Raw genomic sequence first — 22,341 nt, forward strand, 5'->3', positions numbered from 1 at the left:
TCTAGGTAGCTTTTGTTGATATTGACACACCAAATAATGCTGAAGTAATGATCAAAGTCTTATTTGTCACAGCTCATTACAAACTCTTAGTTAGGAGGGAAAGTCATGAAGTTCACTAAGGGCAAGTGTAGAGCCATGCACCCGCACCAGTACAGCTCAGGGGTTAACCTGCTGGAAAGCAGCTCCATGGAGAAAGACCTGGGAGTGCTGGTGGACAAGAAGTTCACTGTGAGCCAGAAATGTGGTCTTGTGGCCAAGAAGGCCAGTGGTCTCCTGGGGTACAAGAAGAGTGTGGCCAACAGGTCAAGGAGGTTCTCCTCACCCTCTGCTCTAAGGAGGCCACACCTGGAGTGCTATGTCCAGTCTGTGCTTCCCAATACAAGATAGGAAACTACTGGAGAGAGCCCAGGGTAGGCTATGAAGATGCTGAGGGGCCTGGAGCATCTCTTTGGGGAGGAAAGCCTGAGAGACCTGCAGCTGTTGAGCCTGGAGAAGAGCAGCTTGAGAGGGGGTCTGAAAATGCTCAGCAAGAGCTAAAGGTTGGAGGGGCAAGAGGATGGAGCTAGACTTTTTCAAGTGATATCCAGCAACAGGACAAGAGGCAACAGGCACAAACTGGAACCCAGGAGATTGCATCTTTGTTGTGAGGGTGCTGCTGCCCAGAGATATTATGGAGTCTGCTTTTATGGAGAGATTCCAAACCTGCCTTGACATTGTGATGCTGGGCAAGCTGCTGTGGTTAGTTGGACTAGATGATCTCCAGATGTCCCTTCCAGCCGTCACCATGCTGGGATCCTGGGATTTTGTAATTGGCTTCTGTGTGGGTTTCCAGCAGTTTGTGTTCTCAGACATCAAACCATCTAAAGACATCAAGTTAGACTCCTCACTCAGAGTGTTAATGGCCGTTTCAAAGCTGCCGAGGTTTGCACCATAAAGAGAAAAATGGAAGGCATCTCCCATCCATTGTAGCATAAATAGTGCAGTGAGCAGTGTGCAGAGGAAAAACAGCGTCCTAAAAATAACCAGAATTAGTATAACTGCACTCAGTCTCTGTTTTGGAAGACAAATATGACTAATACTATTGTGCTGTATTCCTTGCAAGCAGTTTCTTTAGGATGATTGTTTTCATGCTGTTGTTTGGCCGAGCTTTTTCCTAAGTTATTTTAGTTCTTTTATGGTTTGAGGTTAATTGGAGCCCTTCAAAGAGGGCAGCTTCCTGGCTTCAGCATCCATAGTAGTAAATGTGTGGTTGCACTGCAGATGATAGAATCAGGTGTTGAACCCGTGCACAATAGAGGCTTTAAAATTGGTTTGAAATAGTTCTTTCCTCTTTGGATCAGTGAGCTGAGCCAGCTTGCCCGCAGCCAAATTGTTGCTGAAGCCAGTGCAGAGTGTATGGGAGAAGGGTCTGGCTGCTCCTTCTGACAGTCTGTTAAAATAGATTACATGTATTGTTGAACCGGAGCGCAGGAGGCTTGGAACAACGCTTTCATTCCACAGTTTCATCTCAGTTTTCATTTTAAGTAGCTTCTATCTTTAAAATAAGCCTTCAAGCTTTATTTTTACATTGAAATGTGAAATTCTACAACTTCTTATGAAGTCAGGCAGTGCTGACTCTATATACAGCCAGTGTTAAGCAAAACCCTCTCTGTTTTGTCATCCATTTTACATAATTGTGTATACCAGAGAAGCCCTGGTAGTAAGAGTTGAGAACAACATGTTTGTACCTGGGTTTTGTTTGTGGTTTAGGTCACATTAGATTTATACACTGTTTGTGTATTTGATCTGTGCCTGTAGCTCCAGGTTTGGAAATAACCAGCCCATTGAGAGCCTGCCAGTCTGGTTTTTGGGGTTCAGTCACAGACAACTGGTTAGATCTCAGTTTGGTTTGGTTTGGTTGCTCCTTTTTTATTTTTATTTTTTCCTCCTCCCAGGCAGTTTCTGGCAAAGTCAAGGTCATGATTAGAAAGAGCTGACTATTTGTGCTTCTAAACGCAAACTGATTGCCATGTGGAAGTGTGGCACTGCTGTTCGATACTGCTTATTTGTGGAGAACTTTAATATGGAAAAGCGTGGATCAATAATTGAGATAGTCAGACATCTCCCAAGGCCCTCAACTTCTCAAAAGTTGTAAGGATTTTATTCCAACATGAAAAAAAAAATAAAAATTGCTGAAATAGAGTACTTGGCATGAAGTAAAATATCTAGACAAGGGGCACCAGACACAAACTGGAACCCAGGAGCTTCCATTTGCGGATGAGGAGAAAATTCTTTGGTATGAGGGTGCTGGAGCCCTGGAACAGGCTGCCCAGAGAGATTGTGGTATCTCCTTCTCTGCAGAGATTCCAAACCCACGTGGACATTGTGGTCCTGGGCAAGCTGCTGTAGGTGCTCCTGCTTTAGCAAGGGGGTTTGGCTGGATGATCTCCAGAGGTCCCTTCCAAACCCTATCAGGCTGGGATTCTATTATGCTAGCATGCATGATGTTTATTTCAGGATTAAAGTTCTTCCACATTAGGTGGTAGCAAACAGAGTGGAAACACTGTTTACAAGGAAATGTTTAAAACTTAGAACATGTCATAAGGGCAATTTTTCACCATGTCACTTTGACCTCTGTGAAGTGTCTTGCATCTTACTGTGAAGAATTTTTAAGACTAGGTGGAATGTTAGTTCTTTCACTCTTCCAATTGGTTTGTTTCTAATAATGTCTCTCTGTGTGGGTTGCATCAAGCAGGACACGTATAACCATTTGGCTTCATGCTTTCTGACATAGTTTCTCCATGAGTACAGTCCTGAAATCTCATTAACTACTTGCCGCATAAACTGACAAATACGTTTGATACCATATCTAAACCCAGCAATACTTAATCAGACTTTTCATTGTCTTCTTGCCTGTTTTGTCCTGCAAGCGAGATTGGTTTATTTCCTGCAAGAGTGGTCAGGCACTGGAACAGGCTGCCCAGGGTGGTGGTGGAGTCACCATCCCTGGAGGTGTTCAACAAACGTGGATGTGGCACTTAGAGACATGGTTTAATTGCCATGGTGGTCTGACATTGATGGTTAGACTTGATCTTGGAGGTCTTTTCCAGCAAAACCAATTTGATGACTTTGTGGTCTGTAGTCAGATTTGTGTCCTCCTTTTGTTTATTTAATGTATTTTGCTCCCAATGATCTCGAGCTGCAGAATCTCATTACCAGAATATCTAGGGACTGGCAAACATGGAATTTGTTTGACTTTCTACTGTACAATACAGTTGCACAATAAATTGCAAAGAAACAACTCAAAACCCTGTGGTGCATGTTCTTATGGGCGTGATGTTAACATCTCAGCGGTCTGAGTGTTGCTTCTTGTTCAGCAATGTGGAACACTGCCTCTGGAAGTTATCACTGGCCTCCTTTCTCTGAAGTGACACTGCCTTCAGATCGGGCAGATGTAAACCAGCTGCTCCTTGAATTTGCCTGCATCATCTACTCCTCATAATATTTCATTATAAACAGGAAATATTTACCATTTACCATGTTAACTATCCCTAAAAAGTGCTCTGTGTATCTGACACAGGCAAATCTAATCTATTGTTAGATGCTTCAAAAGAGTTGTGGCCAGCAGGTCAAGGGAGGTGATTATGCCACTTTACTGTGCTCTTGTGAGACCCCACCTGCTACAAGATAGCTGGACAGACTTTTGTTAAGGGCCTGAGGTGGCAGAACAAGGGACAATGGTTTTAAACTAGAGCAGGGTAGATTTAGAATGGATGTTAGGAATTTGTTCATTACTGGGAGGGTGGTGAGACAGAGGAATGGGTTGCCCAGGGCACTTGTGGATGCCTCATCCCTGGAAGTGTTTAAGACCAGGCTTGATGAGGCCTTGAGCAACCTGGTCTAGTGGGAGGTGCCCTTGCCCATGGCAGAGGGGTTGGAACTTCAAACTCAAGACATTCTGAGATGTGAGTTTATGTGCTGAGCTGTTGCTACTGCTGCCAAGGGATGTATCTCCTCCTTTTTCTGTTTCCTTGTTCTGTATCTTTGGCACCCCTCCACATTAGCAGGGTCTTACCTATTGGGATTAGCAGCATGCTGTGTCTGCAGAGGTTCTGATTTTTGTGCTGAGTCCTCAATTAGATTGTTTTTGTGTCGATGGTTTCCTGCCTTTTCTGTGCCCAGTACCACTGTGACTGTTGCCTTCTGTTCCTTTTCTTGCTGTTACCAGCTGTGATGATACAGGGCTTGAGTTTTTTAGACCATGTCTGCTAGTGTTTCCCCAGAATCATAGAAAGGTAGGGTTTGAAAGGGACCTCTGGAGATCAAGTCCAACCCCTCTGCTAAAGCAGGATCACCCAGAGCAAGCCACACAGAAACACATCCAGATGGGTTTTGAAGGTCTCCAGAGAGGGAGACTCCACAGCCGGTCTGGGCAGCCTGCTACAGGGCTCCAGCATCTTCACAGTAAAGTTTTCCTGTGTTGAGGTGGAACTTCTGTGTTCCAGTTTGTATTCATTGTGCCTTGTCCTATCACAGGACACCACTGAAAAGAGTCTTAGCCCCACTTTCTTGATGCCCACCCTTCAGATATTTATAAACATTAATAAGATCTCTCAGTCTTCTCTTTTGCAGACTAAACAGCCCCAGGTCTCTCAGCCCGGCCTTTCACCATCAGACGCATGTTCCAGTCCCTTCATCATCCTCATTGCCTCTGATATGCTCTAGTATACCCCTGTCTCTTGCACTGGGGAGCCCAGAACGGGACCCGGTACCCTAGAGCAGTCTCACCAGGGCAGTGTAGGGGGGAAGGAGAACCTCCCTTGACCTGCTGGCCACACTCTTAATGCATCCCAGGAGAGCACTGCCCTTCTTGGCCACAAGGTCCCATTGCTGTCCCGTGGATAACTCATTGTCCACTAGGACTCCAAGGTTCTTCAGTGACCTGTATGACCTCTGACAGACATAATTTTGATTTGAAGCATGTGCCATTCTTCAGGAGCAATCTCTTTCTGTGGTTTGTGTTTGTTTGTCACCAGACCTAACGCACGGATGCCTGTTTGCCTTTCTGTTGTGTTTTCCCCAGTTCGGCAATACCTGCTACTGCAACTCCGTCTTACAGGCACTTTATTTCTGTCGTCCCTTTCGGGAAAAAGTTCTGGCATACAAAGTGCAGCCTCGGAAGAAGGAAAGCCTCCTGACATGCCTCTCTGATCTCTTCAACAGTATTGCTACGCAGAAGAAGAAGGTGGGAGTCATCCCACCCAAGAAATTTATCTCCCGATTGAGGAAAGAAAATGGTAAATGAATAAGTGGTGTTTGTGATGCAAGCGTAAAAGCCTTGGAGATTGGAAGCGTGTAAAACATAAACACTAATTCCCTGTGAAGTGAGTCCAAATTGTCAAGTTTTATCATTTCAGGAAGATTGTTGAAGTCCTTTGTGGGGTGAATGTCGCCACTTCTGTAGTATAGGAACAGAGATTATGTCAGAGTTGCATCCTAAAGAGATTATCTGGGTCGCTCTGTTTCTGTACTTCCTTAGACCAAGTTATGACCTGCAACTCTGCCAGGGAGGTTTAGGTTGGTTGTTAGGAAAAACTTCTTCACTGCAAGAGTGGTCAGGCACTGGAACATACTGGTGGAGTCCCCATCCCTGGAGGTGTCCAAGAAATGCATGGACATGGCACTTTGGGACATGATTTAATGACCATGGTGGTGTTGGGTTGACAGTTGGACTTGAATCTTAGTGGTTTTATCCAACCAAAACAGCTCTATGATTCTATAAGTAAGTCTTAGTCAGCTTCCTTTGCTTAGACAAAGTTCCTTACAGTGAGGGTGGTAAAATACTGGAACATGTTGCCCAGAGAGATGGTCCCCCATCTCTTGAGACATTCAAGGTCAAACTTGATGTGGTCCTGAGCAACCTCCCCTAGTTGCAGATGTCCCTGCTGACTGCAGGGGGGTTGGAAAGATGACCTTAGAGGGTCCTTTCCAACCAGGCACATACAATTCTAAGTACAGAGCATGTATGTAAGTCTCAGTGCTCCAGTTACCCCACACTGGCATCATGTTCTATAGAGGCCTGCAAGTCAGCACACTTCAGGTCATGGCTAGAAATGGTCATGGGCTCATCGACTTGGCCAAAGTTGACCTCTCTAGGGAGACTCAACCACTCTGAGCCTGCTCTTGTACATTTGTGGTAGCATAACTTCCTTATGATGAGAACTAGAGGTTATTTCCCAGGGCTGCTTTGTGAGGAGAAGTTCTCTGTGTTGATTTATCATCTCTGCTTGAACTTGAAATGATAACAAACTTAGAGTAGGGGAGTCTTACCCTTTGATACTAGACTTAATGGTCCAAGGCAGTGCATCCACATGTCTGTATGTCTCTCCCTTCCCAAAGGAAAGCAGAAACAACAACAAAAAAATAAGCCACAAAACCAATCATGGTTTGCTTCAGTTCCAAGAAATGCCCAAACTCAGTTATTTTTCAGCTGCCTGTTTTCTGCATCCTAAGGAATAGTTGCTAATCTAACAACTATTGTGAGAACAACAAAGTAGACTTCTTCAGGGGCTCTTAACAGTGCAGCCTACAGTTGTAAAACAGAGTAGACAAAGGGGAAGAGCTGGCACTGATTGCTAAAAGCATAGTAATTTGGTCTTAGGAAGTATCTGTATTTCTTCACTCTGCTCATTCTCTTCCTTTCCAGAGTTATTTGATAATTACATGCAGCAGGATGCACACGAATTCCTGAACTACCTACTTAACACTATTGCCGACTTACTGCAAGAAGAGAAAAAGCAGGAGAAGCAGAATGGCAAACTCCAGAATGGCAGCATTGAGAGTGAAGAAGGAGACAAGACTGATCTGACGTGGGTCCATGAAATCTTCCAAGGAACACTAACCAATGAAACCAGATGTCTTAACTGTGAGGCTGTACGTTTAAAACCAAAACCAAACCTCTTAGATTTTTCACAGGTTCTGGATCGTTTTCCCTAATACTAAGCACACTTTTTCATTTATTAGGATAGATGAGATTGCACTCTCTCTATTAAAATATGGAGCATAGCCTATTTTAGGACTGTATCACCTCTATGTTCAATACTCATGAAGGTATGTTTCAGAAAAAGCATAGTGGTTTTTCTGTTCCTCCTCCTTGTTTCCATCAAGGCAGTCTGCAGCTGGCTGATACGCGCTGCCTTTTTGTCTTCATGTTATTCCCTGTGTCAGTGATTGATAGTTTATGTTGTGTTTCTACATTAGAGTTGCTCACAATTTATTTAACTCCTGGATTAACTGAATTTCTTGAAGTGGAAGTCTGTGCTTCTCCACAGCTACTTTGTTTGAGAGCAGAAGTGCCACAAAGTCTAGAATTAGAAGAACCACACCACCTTCAGCTCAGGAATTTGTAGTTAGTCATATGCTGTCTCTGATTTAATGGTTCTATAAAAAAATGAAAACCCAGATGGGAAGAGAAGGAAAAAAAAAAGGTGATTACAACTAAAATGCCTGTTCTTGGCATTTTAAATCTAAAGTTGTGGCTCTGTGGTGAACAGAAGTGCTAGAAATGACATTAATAAGACTCTGTCTCAAGAAGTTTGAAATGAAATGTGACTTGTTCCACAAATGGCAAGATGGTTTTCCTAACTGCTAATCTCTTTAATTGAAAACCCATCTGCCTGTTTCTGCTTTTCCTCTAAGTATTTACTGTTACACTCTGAAATGCAGCAGGAAGCTGTGTCAGTCTGCAGAACAGAGTGGAATATGGTTAAAGCTTCTCCCGGCCCTTAGTGGTTCAAAACTTGGTTTTTCCCAGTGAACTAAGCAGATGTGGCTTGAAGTCTCAAGGGGGAGAGATGTTTTGCAAGAACGGCTTTGGGGTTTGGTTTTTTTCCCTGTTGTGTGTTTGTTTTGGTTTGGTTTGTGGGTTGTTTTTTTTCTTTGGTGGGTTTTGTTTTCTGCTTTGTGTTCTTTTAGATACTCTTTTCTGGATCGTAGCAACACATCAGATCATTTTTTCAGTGTGACTTTACCTCAAGAGAGGCCCTCTCGGTGTGTTACGTATTTATTTTCCATCCCGGATCTCTCTACCTGCAGCAAGGACATTGCACCATTCCAGAAGTGGTTAAAAGAAACCTGCCAGTTCTAAACTGTTGTGAAATATTTTATTTTAATCTTTTTTTTCAAGGTTAGTAGCAAAGATGAGGACTTTCTGGATCTATCGGTTGATGTGGAGCAAAATACATCAATTACACACTGTCTAAGGTAAATGCAAATCGTTTGGGAATGGAAGAGATACCTATCCATGGTCAGAAGGAAGGAGCTTTAGTTGCTCAGTTGTGCAACAACTGTAGGCTTTAGAGTGATGGTAAAATATGTTCTGTTCAGATATTGGTTCATTTTATCTTTCTCACGGGGTTTTGAAGCTGTTCATTTCATAGTAGTTAAGGAGTGTGAGGATTTCTTGGGGGTGTGTGAGATTGATTTCCCCCCCTTTCTTTAAAGGGATTTAAATTTGTTACATCCTATAGTCACATTTATTCAAAACTAAACATGGTATGTTTGGTTTCATAATAAATTCTTGTTTGGTTTAGTATTCTTCTTGCATTTCAGTTGTCTGGTCCCAATGTTTCTGGGCAAATTGTTGTTTGCTCCATGTATTTGACTGCTTAATCCAAGGCTTGTCAGCTGCTAGGATACTGCAGGTTGCATATTGCATCTGGCTTTTTAATAGCTGATAATAGATGTGTAATTACTCAGAGCTGAAAGATAATCCAGACTTTGGCTAGTCAATGGCTGATGGAGGTAGTTCTTGACATTTAATGTCTGCAACCAAAGAAAATACAAAGTGGCTGCCTCTGGAAGCAAACACAATCATCTTATTTCCATTTGTTACCTATCTAATGTTTGATTCCTCCCCAGCAAGTCTGCAGTTAATACTTGAGGGTGTAATTTCCAGACTTTTTCCCATCTGAACATAGATTCTACATCCCAAGACTGGGACAAATACACCTAAAATGTGTTTGGGAGGTAGGAGCAATATGAATAAGAGGAATTTCATCTTCTGTCTAGGGTTTCTCAGCATTATGAGCGGTGACTTTTGATGGAATCTCTCTCTGCTTCTCTGACTTTTCTCTTGTTTCCACAGGGGATTTAGTAATACTGAAACTCTATGCAGTGAATATAAATACTATTGTGAGCAGTGCCGCAGTAAACAGGAAGCACAGAAGAGGTAAGGTTCAAATATTGCAGCTAATAGCAATCTTCTCTTAAAATGGGCAGCTGGTGGGAAAAGGCACCTTGTGAATTCACTAAAAAGAAAGCATTTAGGTCTGTGTTTGGTGGGGAAGGGAGTAAGGAAAAGCAGAGAGACCCAAGTAACTTTGTGGTAACCTTATCAGAGAGAAATGAAGAGCTTAGTTTTGTATTCCTCCCGGAGGAGCTTATATCTGGTGCTTCCAGACGTTCCCATTTTCCCCAGTTAGCGTTAATCAGCTTAAAGCCACTGCAAACCATCCCTTCTGCTTTCACCCTGAATACCACATACAAAAATCTGATTTCTTGCCTCATACTTGCTCACAGCCAGAGCAGCAAGACCAATTTATTCCATCTCTTTATTCCCATTGAGGTGATGAAAAATTAATGTTTTCAGCAGAGGCTGTTGTCCTGCATGCAGCTGTCTGTTGTGTAGTTAATCTTTCAGAATAAATATTGCCTATTCTCACTGGGATGTAGATGAGAAAAGCAACCTTCTAAAAACGTTGCAGACTTTTCAGATGCCTTTTAAGAAGCTCCTTCATAATGAAACTCTTCTTGAGGAAACCATCGTTTTAGATGATCTGCTAATACCTTGTGCTTTGTTTAATATGTTTGTTGTTTGTTCTGGTTTTGTTTTGTTTTGTTTTTAATTCAGAATGAGAGTGAAAAAGTTGCCCATGATTTTAGCTCTGCACTTAAAAAGGTTCAAATACATGGACCAGCTGCATCGATACACCAAACTCTCCTACCGTGTAGTCTTTCCCTTGGAGCTCAGGCTCTTCAACACTTCAGGAGATGCTACAAATCCTGACAGAATGTACGACCTTGTTGCTGTAGTTGTTCACTGTGGCAGGTATGTCGAATTTCTGCTTTCTGGGCCTTGAATTTGTGCTTTCTGATGACACAATCTAAGGTTTACTCTTTTATCAGCTTCCAAATCTGTTGGCAAATCAGACAAATGTTTCTTTGAGCCATAGCAAAGTAAGAGGAAGCTCTGAAAAGCCCCAAACCAACAAGAAACCCCTCCACTCCCAATCCTGCTTTCCAGGAAAACTAAATGAAATCAAAGCAAATCTTGAGAAACACTAAAATAGAATTAATTGACACTTTTCCTGTTGCTACTTGCTAAAGCGTTGAAGGTTTTTTGGAAGCTGCTGCCACCGTGTGGAATAAACCCTGTACTGCTGACCTTTTAAAGTAGCTTTAATCTGTTTAGTAAATATTTTTGTGATTGCAGTGGCTTTAATTCTGCTTTTAAAAGCAAAGAGGAAAAATTTTGAAGCACTTCTTGAATAAAAGCCATCATGGAAGGCAAAAGATATTTAGAGCTGCTTTCTGGAGGTGTGAATTTTAAAGCACTAAGTTATTAGAGCCCACAAATGTTTTGAAGCATCTTTGTAAGGAGCAAGACAATATAATCACACCAATATTACATACGTTCAGCTAAATAAACTACCTGTAACTCTAAATTATTTCTGCTGATACACTTGTGCTATGTTACTTATTTTTGTCATTTTAAGATCTCACCTTGTACATTTTTTTTGTAGATTCTTAATTTGCTGTACCTGTGACTACACTGTTTATCAGTGGTGATTAATAATTCAGGTGTAACAAAAATGGGTTTGCTTTTTCTTCTCTCTGTGGAGCTTTTAGCAATCCTGTGACTCTTCTGGTTTCAGTTTTTACTAGGAACTTAAAAGTTCCTAGTAAACAATAAACAAAGACTTAAGATAAATAATATTGTGTAAATATTTGAGTTCTTGGGACTTGTCTCAAATATTTTGCCCTTTGCACTTGGTTGCTTTAAGTAAAGATATTTCATTCTGTGACAGGTAATGTATTTAAGTATATCAACAATTCTGGAGGGACAAGGGAAGAACTTTCTTTTACCTAAAGCTGATGTGACTATAGGTTGTTTTAAAGCCTTGTGTAGATCAGAGCAAAACCAAATTCCATCTCTTAGTTTAAATATTTTGTTGTTTGGGGTTTTTTTCACTATGTCCCTGTACTGTCTCAGAATTTGAGGTTAGTAGATTGATATCTTGTAGTTTTCCATCAAACCACTACCTTTTCAGGGCAGTCTGCCTGCCTTTCCTCTGCAGATCCACCTCTCCTTGATCTAGGTCCTTTCAAGGTAAGCCCTCAGGATGTAGGTGATTGAATGAGACTGGGAAACAGCCCCTGGGAAGGTGGGAACAGTGGTCACAGAAAGCCTGTCTGCAATCAGCCATGGGCTAAACCAAGCTGAGAACTGGAAGAATATCTCTTGTGGAAATAAAATAGTTCAGACAGTAAAATTTTTGAGCGGTGGTTAGAATTCTCAGCCATGGTGAAAACACCAAACCAGTGATGGAAATGACTGCCAACTGCCTTTTTATTTGGTTTTTTAAATAGATGAATGACCATGGAGTATGTGCAAAGTTCTGTATTTTGAATATATTGTATTTGGCAAGAAACTGAGAGACATTTTAATTCAAACAATTTGACAAAGTCAAATTCTGAGTAGTATTAAACAACATTAAGAACCAGGAAATCTCAGCAGCAGCTAGAATCATGTGGAAGAGCAGTGATCCTGTCTTTGGGCACAAGAATAATGTGTCTTCACCCATTATTTTTCTGGCAGTGGTCCAAATCGTGGACATTATATCACCATTGTGAAGAGCCATGGCTTTTGGTTGCTGTTTGATGATGACATTGTAGAGGTAGGTATGCTGTTAGGTGGTGAAATCACTTCCTTAGCTGGTTTTATGTCTGAGATTAGCTTTTGCACATAAAAGTATTTCAGCAAAACCTGTGCACAGAATAATTCTGGAAGTTTCAAAAGTGAACTTCAGCATTTTTGTATGTCTTTGAGTATGGAGAGGGGCAAATGAACATGAGGGCTGTATTGACACCTCAGACATGAGGCGCTGTGCACCTGTTCAGGCTGAAATACCACATCTGTCTTATTCAAGACCTGAAATGCTCTTATCTCAGCACACCTTTTGGTGTCCTTTTTATTGCTGACTTGATTTGTGCTAGTTGCATTTTGTTGCTCCATTCAAGAACTTCTAACCATTTTTTTCCAGGAAGTTTTCCCCAACACATTGAAGTGTAGAAAAACTGTAATTATTAAGCAAATATCAAAGAGTAGAGCAGATACCACAGTAGAACTGCTTGCTTTAAGAGATGTAAATGTACTGTTTGCCTCCGAGGTCTCATGGTCAAGGTTAATACCTGCTGGTGCGTACAGCAGAATCCTTGCTCGTGTTGTAATAAAGATGTCATAGAATCATTAAGATTGGAAAAACCTCTGATATCATCAAGTCAGAGTGTAAATGTTGTACATTCTCCAAATAGTTTTAAAACCTTTCTTAGCTTTGAGCATCAGGAATGACTTCCTGGCCATTTGGATGAATTTTATTACTATAGACATTTGTCTTTCTCTAATTATTATATTTTGAAGATTATCTTCCTCTGTTTCTCTCATGGACAAAGTAAGTAATTGTGTCAGCTAATTTTGGAAATTTTGGAGTGCTTTGCAGTTCAAGAGAGACAGGGAGCTACTGTAGACAGTCCAGGAGAGACTACAAAGATGCTGAGGGGGCTGGAGCATCTCTGACAAGGAGAGGCTGAGAGACCTGGGATTATCTCTCTCCATCAAGGCAGTACCACCCTTTCTTTTTCCTCAGCCTTCTAGAACTCTCCTGAATTTCTGTCAATTCCACGATCAAGAACAAGATAGTGGAGACTGCTCTTCCTCTCATTGTGCTGGAAGAAGTATCTGCAGTTTTACTCATCTGTTCTTTCTCCCTGCTTACTCATCAGCTCTTGAGAGTTAGTTCTTAACTAGTGCTGCAGCTATTCACTGAAAAGGTGAAGTAAGGCCACAGCTGCTGCCTAAAGAGGTTTAAATACCTACTCTGAACTTGACCAAGTGCTGATGTCAAACTGCTGGTGGTTGGCTATAAGGTAACAGGACAGGAAATACATTGCTGTGTATGACATCACAGAGGTTTTCCTCAAAAATAGTGGTAAAACATCCCAAACACTCCAAAATAGGAATTCTGCACAGGTTTCTGGGTTTAGGGCTTTCTACTCTCTGGAGACTCTTAAGAACCTGTAAGAGTTTGATATTTTTTTTTATATATATTTTTTTAAGCTTTAGAGTTAACATTGTAGGTATGAGCTGGCTACATCACAAAACAGGCATCAGTCCGCAGACTTCAGAAGATGAGTCCTGTATACTGATACTTCAGCTGAAAGAGAATACAGGAGAAAGCTTTTTCTCTCTCAAAAGAGAGTTAAAAAGCTTTGTTGCACTTCTGGCAAGTGATATGAATTAATAGCTCTGAACTGTCAGTAGGAAGTAGTTTATCCTTATTAGCCACTAAATGTCAGAAGTGGTGAAGTCATATTTATTTATCTGTTTGGATATGCTTGGAAGACCAACTTGCAATTAAAATGAAGATAGATGATAATCAAACATACTACAGCATATGTGGAAAGCAACTGCATCAAATCCAGGAGGCAAATCAGTCCAAGTGGGATACTGTGCCAAGCAGAATTAATTGAGAAACCTGAGGAAATGATCTCTGGCTAATTTGACATGTTGTCATTAGAGCAGCTAAGTGATACATCACTGTGACAGTGTTTATCTGAAACAGAGGCGAAAAGTGTCCTCCCAGGGAGTTAGTTCTCCACATTGAGAAGAGGAGAGTGCTTGTAAGTCTTCACTTCACTGTTTGCTCAGAGATTTGCAGCATCCATTTGAATGCTGTGAATGGTGTGAAGAAAAGGATTTGGTTTGGGGAACCAGAATAGTCGTCTGGGAGTGAGCTAAGGATATTTAAGCTCAGTTAAGAGGAAAAGTCAACTTTAATGACAGGTGAAGAGGAGTCTGAGGAGAGATCTCATTAATGGTTATAAATATCTAAAGGGTGAGTGTCAGGGGGATGGAGCCAGACTCTTTTCAGTGGTGTTCAGTGATCTGACAAGGGGCACTGGGCACAAACTGCAACCCAGGAGGTCCCACATAAACCTGAGTAAAAAATTCTTCGCTTTGAGGGTGTCAGAGCACTGGGACAGGCTGCCCGGAGAGATTGTGAAGTCTCCGTCTCTGCAGGGATCCAGAACCTGAATGGAGGTGTTCTGAAGTTTTTCAGCCTGAGGAAAAGGTTGAGGAGAGGTCTCTTGGCTCTCTACAACTCCATGAAAGGAGATTTGAGCCAGGTGGGGCTTAGTCTCTTCTCTCAATTAACAAGTGATAGGACAAGAAGAAACAGCCTCAAGCTGCACCACGGGAGGTTTAGGTTGGACATGAACACTTCCCCAGAAGGGTTGTAAGCTCTGGAACAGGCTGCCCAGGGCAGTGGTAGAATCACCAGTCCTAGAGGGATTGAAAAGCTGCAGAGACGTAGTGCTGAGCGACTTGGTTTAGTAGTGACCTGGTAGTGCTGGGTTGATGGCTGGACTTGGTGATCTTAAAGGTCTCTTCCAGCCAAAATGATTCTGTCATTCCTGTGTGATTTACTCTAGGTGATCCTGCAGAATCCTAAAAGCAGTTGTGAACCCATCAACTGGTGGCTCTAAAGCCTCAACTGAATAAAACTTCACTGTCCACGATATATGTGGTCAGCTAAAGATGGGAAGGAGGGTGTCTATAGAACCCTGTTCCAATTCCATTTTAGGTTTTATGGATACTGAAATTAAAGAAGGAAGTCAGTTTTGCCACGATAAAACTAAAAATATCTGTAGGATGAATTAATCCTTATCAAATGCTGGAGCTGCATTCAAAATGAGGAGTGGAAATAGACTTGATTGCATGGCAAGTTGGTTGGCACTTAAAATAAATCATGTTTGTCTGCTAAATATATTCCAAGGGCTGAAGAATGTTCTTTTGCTATTCCTCTGTTAAAATGTGGATCTAGCAGTTTGTGGTAGACTTTCTGTTAATAAATTGTGTGAAAACACAAAAGCCCTCAGTACAGCATTTCAGCTTCTCTGAAGTCCTTGAATGGAGAAAAGAGAAAAACATAACATCTGTTTGATTTATTGGTCTTTTTTTTTTTCCCCTTCCATTTTTGTTGGTTTTTTAAACAGAAAGTGCTTAACAAAACTATTGAAGGGAAAATTTCTGCAGCTCTGGGGAAAAGGACCTGGGAGTCCTGGTGGACCAACAGGATGATCATGAGCCAGCAATGTGTCCTCGTGGCCAGGAAGGCCAATGGCATCCTGGAGTGCATCAAGAAGAGTGTAGCCAGCAGGCTGAGGGAGATTCTCCTCCTCCTCTACTCTGCCTAGTGAGGCCACATCTGGAGTATTGTGTCCAGTTTGGGGCTCCCCAGTTCAAGAAGGCCAGGGACTTGCTGGAGAGGTTAGAGACAAGGGCAACAAAGGTGATGAGGGGACTGGAACATCTCTCTTATGAGGAAAAACTGAGAATTGAGGCTTTTTAGTCTGAAAAAGAGAAGACTGAGGGGAAGTCTCATCAGTGCTGATCAATAGTTAAAGGTTGGGTGTCAGGAGGATGGGAATAGGCTTTTTTTCAATGGTGGTCAGTGACAGGACAAGGGGTCATGGGCACAAACTTGAACATAAGAAGTTCCATCTAAACGTGAGGAGGAACTCCTTTAATTTAAGGGTGCTGGAGCCCTAGAGCAGGCTGCCCAGAGAGGTGATGGAGTCTTCACCTCTGGAGATATTCACATCCTCTCTGGATGTGTTCCTATGTGACCTTTTCTAGGCAAACCTGCCTTGGCAAGGGGCTTGGACTTGATATCCAAAGGTCCCTTCCAACCTCTACCATTCTGTGATGCATCTTCTGGAAACTTTCTGCCTGTGACTGTCCTCCTTGTGCTTCAGAAAGGCTGGGAAAAGGATGGCCTAAACTTGCAGGTGGTTTGGCAGTGCCCCATAGAGAAGCCAGGGCTTGTATTTGCTGAAGTCTGCTCAGGCAGCAGTGATTCTTCAGCTGAGGAGGCTCTTGATGGAGTCAGCATGGTTCCTTTCTTTTAGGATGTAAGCACAAGACAGCCTGTACTACTCCCTCTCACATTCAAAGCCAGTGCTCAGCCCAGATCCTCCTGGATTCTGAAAGTTTCTTTGCTTCCTTGGCTTTATTCCATGGGGAATAAAGTGAAGCATTAGGCTAGGCTCCCTTTGGTCTTCCATGACAAATTCAGGCTGCTTCAGCCTCTCATCTCTGTGAATCCGGAATCCTAAAAGGACTTTAAAATACAAACCACAGTGAAGTGCTGAGCAGTTCATGTCATTGGGAGTACTTCATTGCAGTGGTTTGTACTCTGAGTCTGACTGCAGGCTCAGATGTCGTAGTGTGAAGCCAGTCATTCTCAGGAGCAGGATCTCCTGCCAGTAAGTAGGACTTGCATCTTTAAAAGCCCTTTAGAAAGTCCTACAGGCTTTGCTGGTTGGAGTATAAAGTGAGACCTGCTTTTCTGCAGGTTCCCATCTTTAACTCTAAGCAGGCCATTTAATTCTCTTACTACACCAAAGAATTTACATCTCTGCAAACACAAACCTTGTGATGGTATTCCAGTAAGGTTTGTATTGGCAGCTCCTAAGGAAGGAAAGCTCTGTAAGACCAGAAGATCACAATCAGATGAGATCCACAGATTTTTATGGTATAATTGCCAGTAGCGCTTGCAGGACACATCTCTGTATGAAGATGACGAGAACCATAAAATCTGAATGTTACATCTACTAATTAACATTTAGCTGAATGTTAAATCTGCTCAAGATGGTCCTTATGTCCTCCCCACCATACACAAAGCTTCTCTGCCGCTCAATGGCTGCTTTATTGTCAATTATCTTCCAAACCCACAGTCAGGAAAGGCAGCACTAGTTCTGAAGGAAGAAACAAATATGAACATGTCATGGACTTGTTTTACAGATACAGATGGATCTCTTCTGCCCCACTTCTCAGAGGTTCATTATTTCATCCTGACTGATTTTTTTTTCCCTTCTTTTGTTTTTTCATTCCAGTAGTGAATTAGTGGGGAAAATTGTTTGGTTGTATTTGCTTGGATTCAGTGATACTGAAATACCCTGGGTGGCTTCCCAGCATCACCCTCAAGAACTGCAAATAGTGCTTTGTCTGGCAAAAGGATTCTTAGGGTGGTGGTTTTGACTGAGGCTAATTATATCTAATAATTATAACTCTCCTTAATTTCCAGAAAATCGATGCCCAGGCCATTGAAGAGTTTTATGGGTTAACATCAGACATTTCCAAAAACTCAGAATCTGGATATATCCTCTTCTACCAGTCAAGAGACTAAGACAAAAGATACATGTATACAAATAAAAGATTTTAAAAAGGGATCAAGAAATGTCCAAACGGAACATATTTGTGACAGCAGAAGCAGCTCCTCGTTGTTGCTGTAGGACCAGGACAGAGCCAGCAGGGTGAGCCGAGCCTTCTCCCTGCCATTTTGTGGAGGATTAGTGCTGACTGCCGAAACAAGAAGAGCTTTTGTTCCAGTTTTCTTTCTGGGCTTTTTTTTATACGTGCTATCTTCCAAAATCTGTGTTACCTCTACTTGAAACCTGGCTGCTTATTTGTTGATGGACTGAAGAAAAGGTTTAAAAGTAGCATTGTAGAATTTTTACCATTTATTGTTGGCCTGAGGCTATACCTTGGTTTCTACCATCGTCGTTTTTCTGTATTTTAGCAGAATGATTTCAATATTCAGTGTCAGCTGAAGGCATATTTTAGGATATGAACAGCAGCTGGTTGCTGGATATTTTTGGTGACTCAGACTTGAGAAGCAGTACAAAGCTAAGACATATTGGAAATGTCAAGTCTATAATTTTTATTAAAAGAAAAAAAAAACACAACAGACAAAAAACCTCTCTGCAGCATTGTAGGTTTGCCCGTTATGGTTTAGATAACACTACCAGCACTGCTTCTTTTGATACTTTTACTTCTGTTCTGTCTCTTCCTCAGAAGGTAAAGAACTTAATCCATATTATTTTTCTTTTGAAGCAGAAGGGTGGTTGTTTTTTTCTTTTGCCTCAAAGCCACATTTGCTGCAGCTTGAAGGGGAGCAGGAAAGCAGTTACCTTTTTGAAGAATCTTGTCTGGTAACCAGTTGCTGTAGAGAGTGTGAAGTTAGAGCATTTCTTGGAGCTCTTTGTGTAAACCAAAAGTGCCCTCATTCTGAAGCAGGATCTGTTCAACATTTCATTCAATGCAATGAGCATTTTGAATCTATGCTAATCCACGAAAACAGCACTAACTGGGAAGGGTTAGCTAAGGGAAGCATTATTTATGTAACTAACCCAGTTGTTCTTAGTCTTCAAGGTGATAACCGTGTAAGAAGGAAAACCAACCAACCCTGACATTGCCTTGCTAAATGTTCCTCCTCATCTTGTTGTATCCATTTGGGAATCATAACACATCCCACCCCTAAAAATGCTTCTGATTATTTTACCTCTATAGGCCTTGCTTAACAGGGGAGATTGGTAGTCTTTTGAAGGCTGAAATTCAGTAATCCTCTGTTACATGTGTGTATAAGATAATCTCAAGGATAACCAGAGGGAAAAGACTAAGAAAGAAATCTCAGAAAGTCTTGTAGTTTTGTTTTGAGAAGTCCTGTTGCCGTGCCAAAGCTCGTCACAGCTGGCTCTAAACTACAAGTGGAGTTGAGTATTTCCCTGTCCTCATTTTGCTAGGTGACACAAGAGCTGTCCCCTGTGTGGTTGTGCCCAGTGCAGCCGTTCATGGTAATCGACCAGTGATTGTTGTTCTCCAGGACATTGAACTTATGCAATTCTGTGGCTTGTGCAGGAGATCCAATATTTTACCAAAATATTGTCCTCAGGAAAACAGCATTTCACAAACAGTTCCTTGTGGTGGCTGTATGTATCTTGTCTCTTCTTGTCTTGACCACAAACGTAATGTTATTGATTAACTCCTGTCTTCAAAAACACAAATTAATCATTACCACTGTGTTCCACCTGGGTTGCAGGTTCCATCTTCTCTTCCAGGAGGTAAAACATGAACTTTGGCTTTTTAAATTATTTTTTAATTATACAGAGTACTGTCATTTCCAGAGACACATTCAATAACAGCGAGCGCTCTTGTCATCTCCTTCCTATCGTGTGGAAATCCTTCCTGGCTTAAGAGTCTTCTCCCCTTGGTCACAAACAAGCTGTGAGTCTTCTCCTGTTGACATTATCAGAAGACTGACATCACTTAAATCTTGGGAGTTAAAAAAAAAAAAAAAAGGAACAAAAAAAAAGAGAGAGAGAGAGAGCACTGAGTTAAGAATAATCTAAACAGTAAGTACAGAATTGATGTAGTCCACTAGACCTGTATTTTGTATATCTGGTGATAACGTTTTTACAGATGAAATACCTGACTGAGAGAGAATATTGAAAGATATATACTATAGATTAAAAACCTGTTCAAAGTGCACTTTTGCTACAGATTTATAAGGAGACTAAAAGGAATTAAATTGGAAGAGAATGGTGTGATGTTGCTTCTGTATAATAAATGACCCCACCTGTCTCCAATAAAGGTCGTGTATGATCAAATGCGCAGGGCCCAAGTGCTTCTCCTTGAATTTCAGCCCGAGGCAGAATTTAAAAGGCACTGCTAGTGACTCATTCTCCTTAGCTTCTCCCTCCATGATGACTGGTGAAAGCATTCTGACCTCACTTCATAGAATCAGAGAATGGTAGGGGTTGGAAGTAGCCTCTGAAGCTCATATACTCTGTTTTGGTGAGGCCCCCACCTGGAGTACCCCATCTAGTTTACAAGCAGGACATTGAGCTGTTGGAGTGAGTCTGGAGAAGGCCAGGGGGGATTGGAATTAGATGATCTTTAATGTCCCTTCCAACTTAAACCATTCTATGATCTAGTCCTGCTAGAGCAGTATCACCTGGAGTAAATCACCGTTGAACACATCTGAGCGGGTTTGGAATGCCTCCTGAGATGGAGACTCCATAGCCTCTCTGTGCAACCTGTTCCAGTGCTCTGCTACCCTCAAAGTGAAGAATTTTTTCCCTTATGTTTAGGTGGAACCTCCTGTGTTCCAGTTTGTGTCAGTTGCCCCTCATATGACCTGTGCATGAGCTGTTCAGACCAAGAGAAATGAATGATTCAGTCTCACAGATTATAACTGCTGTTCTGGTAAACCAGGTGGAGGTCGCCCAGGGCCTGTTCCCCATCCCACTGCTGGTATCCCTACATCTCTTCATCATCCCCTTGAGCTCTGCTGCTGCCTTTCCCTGTGATTTCCTTTCTCCCTTTTTCACCCCTTGGTGCCAGACTCCATAAGACTTTGTCACAAATATTATCTGACTGATCTAGAACAGAGAGATTTTAGAGCAAAAATAGTACTATATCCTTGGAGCTGCTCAGGTTCATTGCAGGACAGGTCTTCACTGCTGGATGGCTCACTGGAGTTCACTTCCGTGTAGGGAAAATTGGATCAGAAACTGCCATGTGAGCAGGAATTTGTGGGATTAGGTCAGAATGTGAAGGAAGATCACAAATGAGATTCAAAAGTGACAGCTGCTCTGTAACAACATGTTTTACCTCCAAAACTTTACCTGGCCCTTGTCCTCCTGGGTCATGCATTAGCAGTGAACAGATGGAGCTAATTTTAGCTCTAGTGAGTGCAAGTTTGACTTTCAGTCCCTTTAGAAAGAGTATTACTCAGAGTTAATTTCATGGAGGGCAAACCGTCAGGCTCAGAACAACTGAGAACAATGTATGTGTACCTTTGAGTACCATAAGTTATGACTGATGTTAGGATTTGAGAGTTGGTCTTGTTTCAGGTCTTCTGAACACAAGGAGGAACTTCTTTAAGGGTGACAGAGCCCTGGAACAGACTGCCCAGAGAGGTGGTGGAGACTCCATCTGTGGAAACATTAAAAATATACCTACACATGTTCCTGTGTGTCCTTCTCTAGGTGAACCTGCTTTGGCAGGGAGGTTGTACTCAAATGATCTCCAGAGGTCCCTTCCAACCCTCTACCATTCTGTGATTCTCCAGCCACGAGTGAGGGTGAAGGCCATCCCATAGTGATTGTCTCTGCTAAGCAGTAGCTGAAGCAAAATACACCCAGTGCTGCTGTCTTGCTTCTAATTCAGAAGGTCCCACAGTGTTTGTGGAGAGGCTCTGCCCTAAAGACTCCAAAACCAGAGTTTGTTTATGAGTTGGTGTCTGTGCTTGGCATGTTCTGGTTACCAGCAGGAACTTTTAAAGTCACCATGCCAGCTCAGTTTAGGATATGTTTAAAGCAAATCACTTTGGATTGGTACAAGAAAGAAAAGAGAGTAACAAAGGCCCCTGTAGACAAGTCAAACCTTCCCCTGTGGTCTGCAGCGCTTGTCAGAGGGAAGCAATCCCCTGGAACACAATGGATGCTCAACATGTAAAGTCCTGCTGGCATTTGCTGCTGCTGCACTAATGAGCCTTGGGGCTGCTTCTGCCTGTGTCCCTCACACGATCTACTGAGTTTGTTTTCACCTTCCCAGATGGCCTGATTTGGTTCCTGAAAGGGTGTAGCGGTTCTAGAAGTGATGCTTCAGAGTACCGAGGTTAACTGAGATGGTGGCAGTGGAATAGCAGGAGGGTCATCCTGTCCTTGCATTCTGAAGACAGCACTTTGCAAACAAAAATGGTATGATCCTTCTGTCCATTTTAACTGCTCTTTGTGTCAGCATGTTCCGCCAGGGGAAAAGGAGGCTGAGTTGAGACCTTCCCACTCCACAACTCCCTGGAAGGACACTGGAGCCAGGTAAGAGTCAGTCTCTTCTCCCAGGGAACAAGCAACAGAAGAGGAAACACTGGTGGCCTCAAGGAGGTTTAGGTTGGACATGTGGAACTATTTCTTCCCTGAAAGGGTTGTCAAGCTCTGGCCCAAGCTGCCCATGGCAGTGGTGGAGTCCCCATCCCTGGAGGGGTTTCTAAGCCATGGATGTGTGGTGCTGAGGGATGCGATTTAGTGGTACCTGGCAGCCCCTTATTAGAGCACCTTGTGATATGTTGGTCTTGGGAGATGGATCTTGAATATGGGAGTTGATGGATGTAGGAAGAGATGCTGAGACCCATGTGGTCAGCTTGGACAACAAGTGAAACACAGGGGCCTGGAAAT

At 42.3% G+C, this 22,341-nt stretch overlaps 1 protein-coding gene across 1 annotated transcript in view; it reads left to right on the plus strand.

The window, feature by feature from the left end:
* LOC137447949 (ubiquitin carboxyl-terminal hydrolase 12-like) overlaps positions 1-19,324 on the plus strand; it is a 33,528-nt gene extending 14,204 nt beyond the window's left edge. Inside the window, exons 3-9 of the mRNA XM_068151965.1 lie at positions 5,063-5,276; positions 6,686-6,912; positions 8,165-8,241; positions 9,125-9,208; positions 9,890-10,087; positions 11,858-11,936; positions 17,409-19,324. Coding sequence (XP_068008066.1) covers positions 5,063-5,276; positions 6,686-6,912; positions 8,165-8,241; positions 9,125-9,208; positions 9,890-10,087; positions 11,858-11,936; positions 17,409-17,510 — 981 coding nt within the window. The 3' untranslated portion in view covers positions 17,511-19,324. The remainder of the gene's footprint in view (positions 1-5,062; positions 5,277-6,685; positions 6,913-8,164; positions 8,242-9,124; positions 9,209-9,889; positions 10,088-11,857; positions 11,937-17,408) is intronic.
* The last annotated feature ends 3,017 nt before the right edge of the window (positions 19,325-22,341 follow it).

The sequence above is a fragment of the Melanerpes formicivorus genome, unplaced genomic scaffold (genome assembly GCF_026170545.1).
Source record: "Melanerpes formicivorus ecotype bairdi unplaced genomic scaffold, bMelFor1.0.p_v2 SCAF_22, whole genome shotgun sequence".
NCBI lineage: Eukaryota > Metazoa > Chordata > Aves > Piciformes > Picidae > Melanerpes > Melanerpes formicivorus.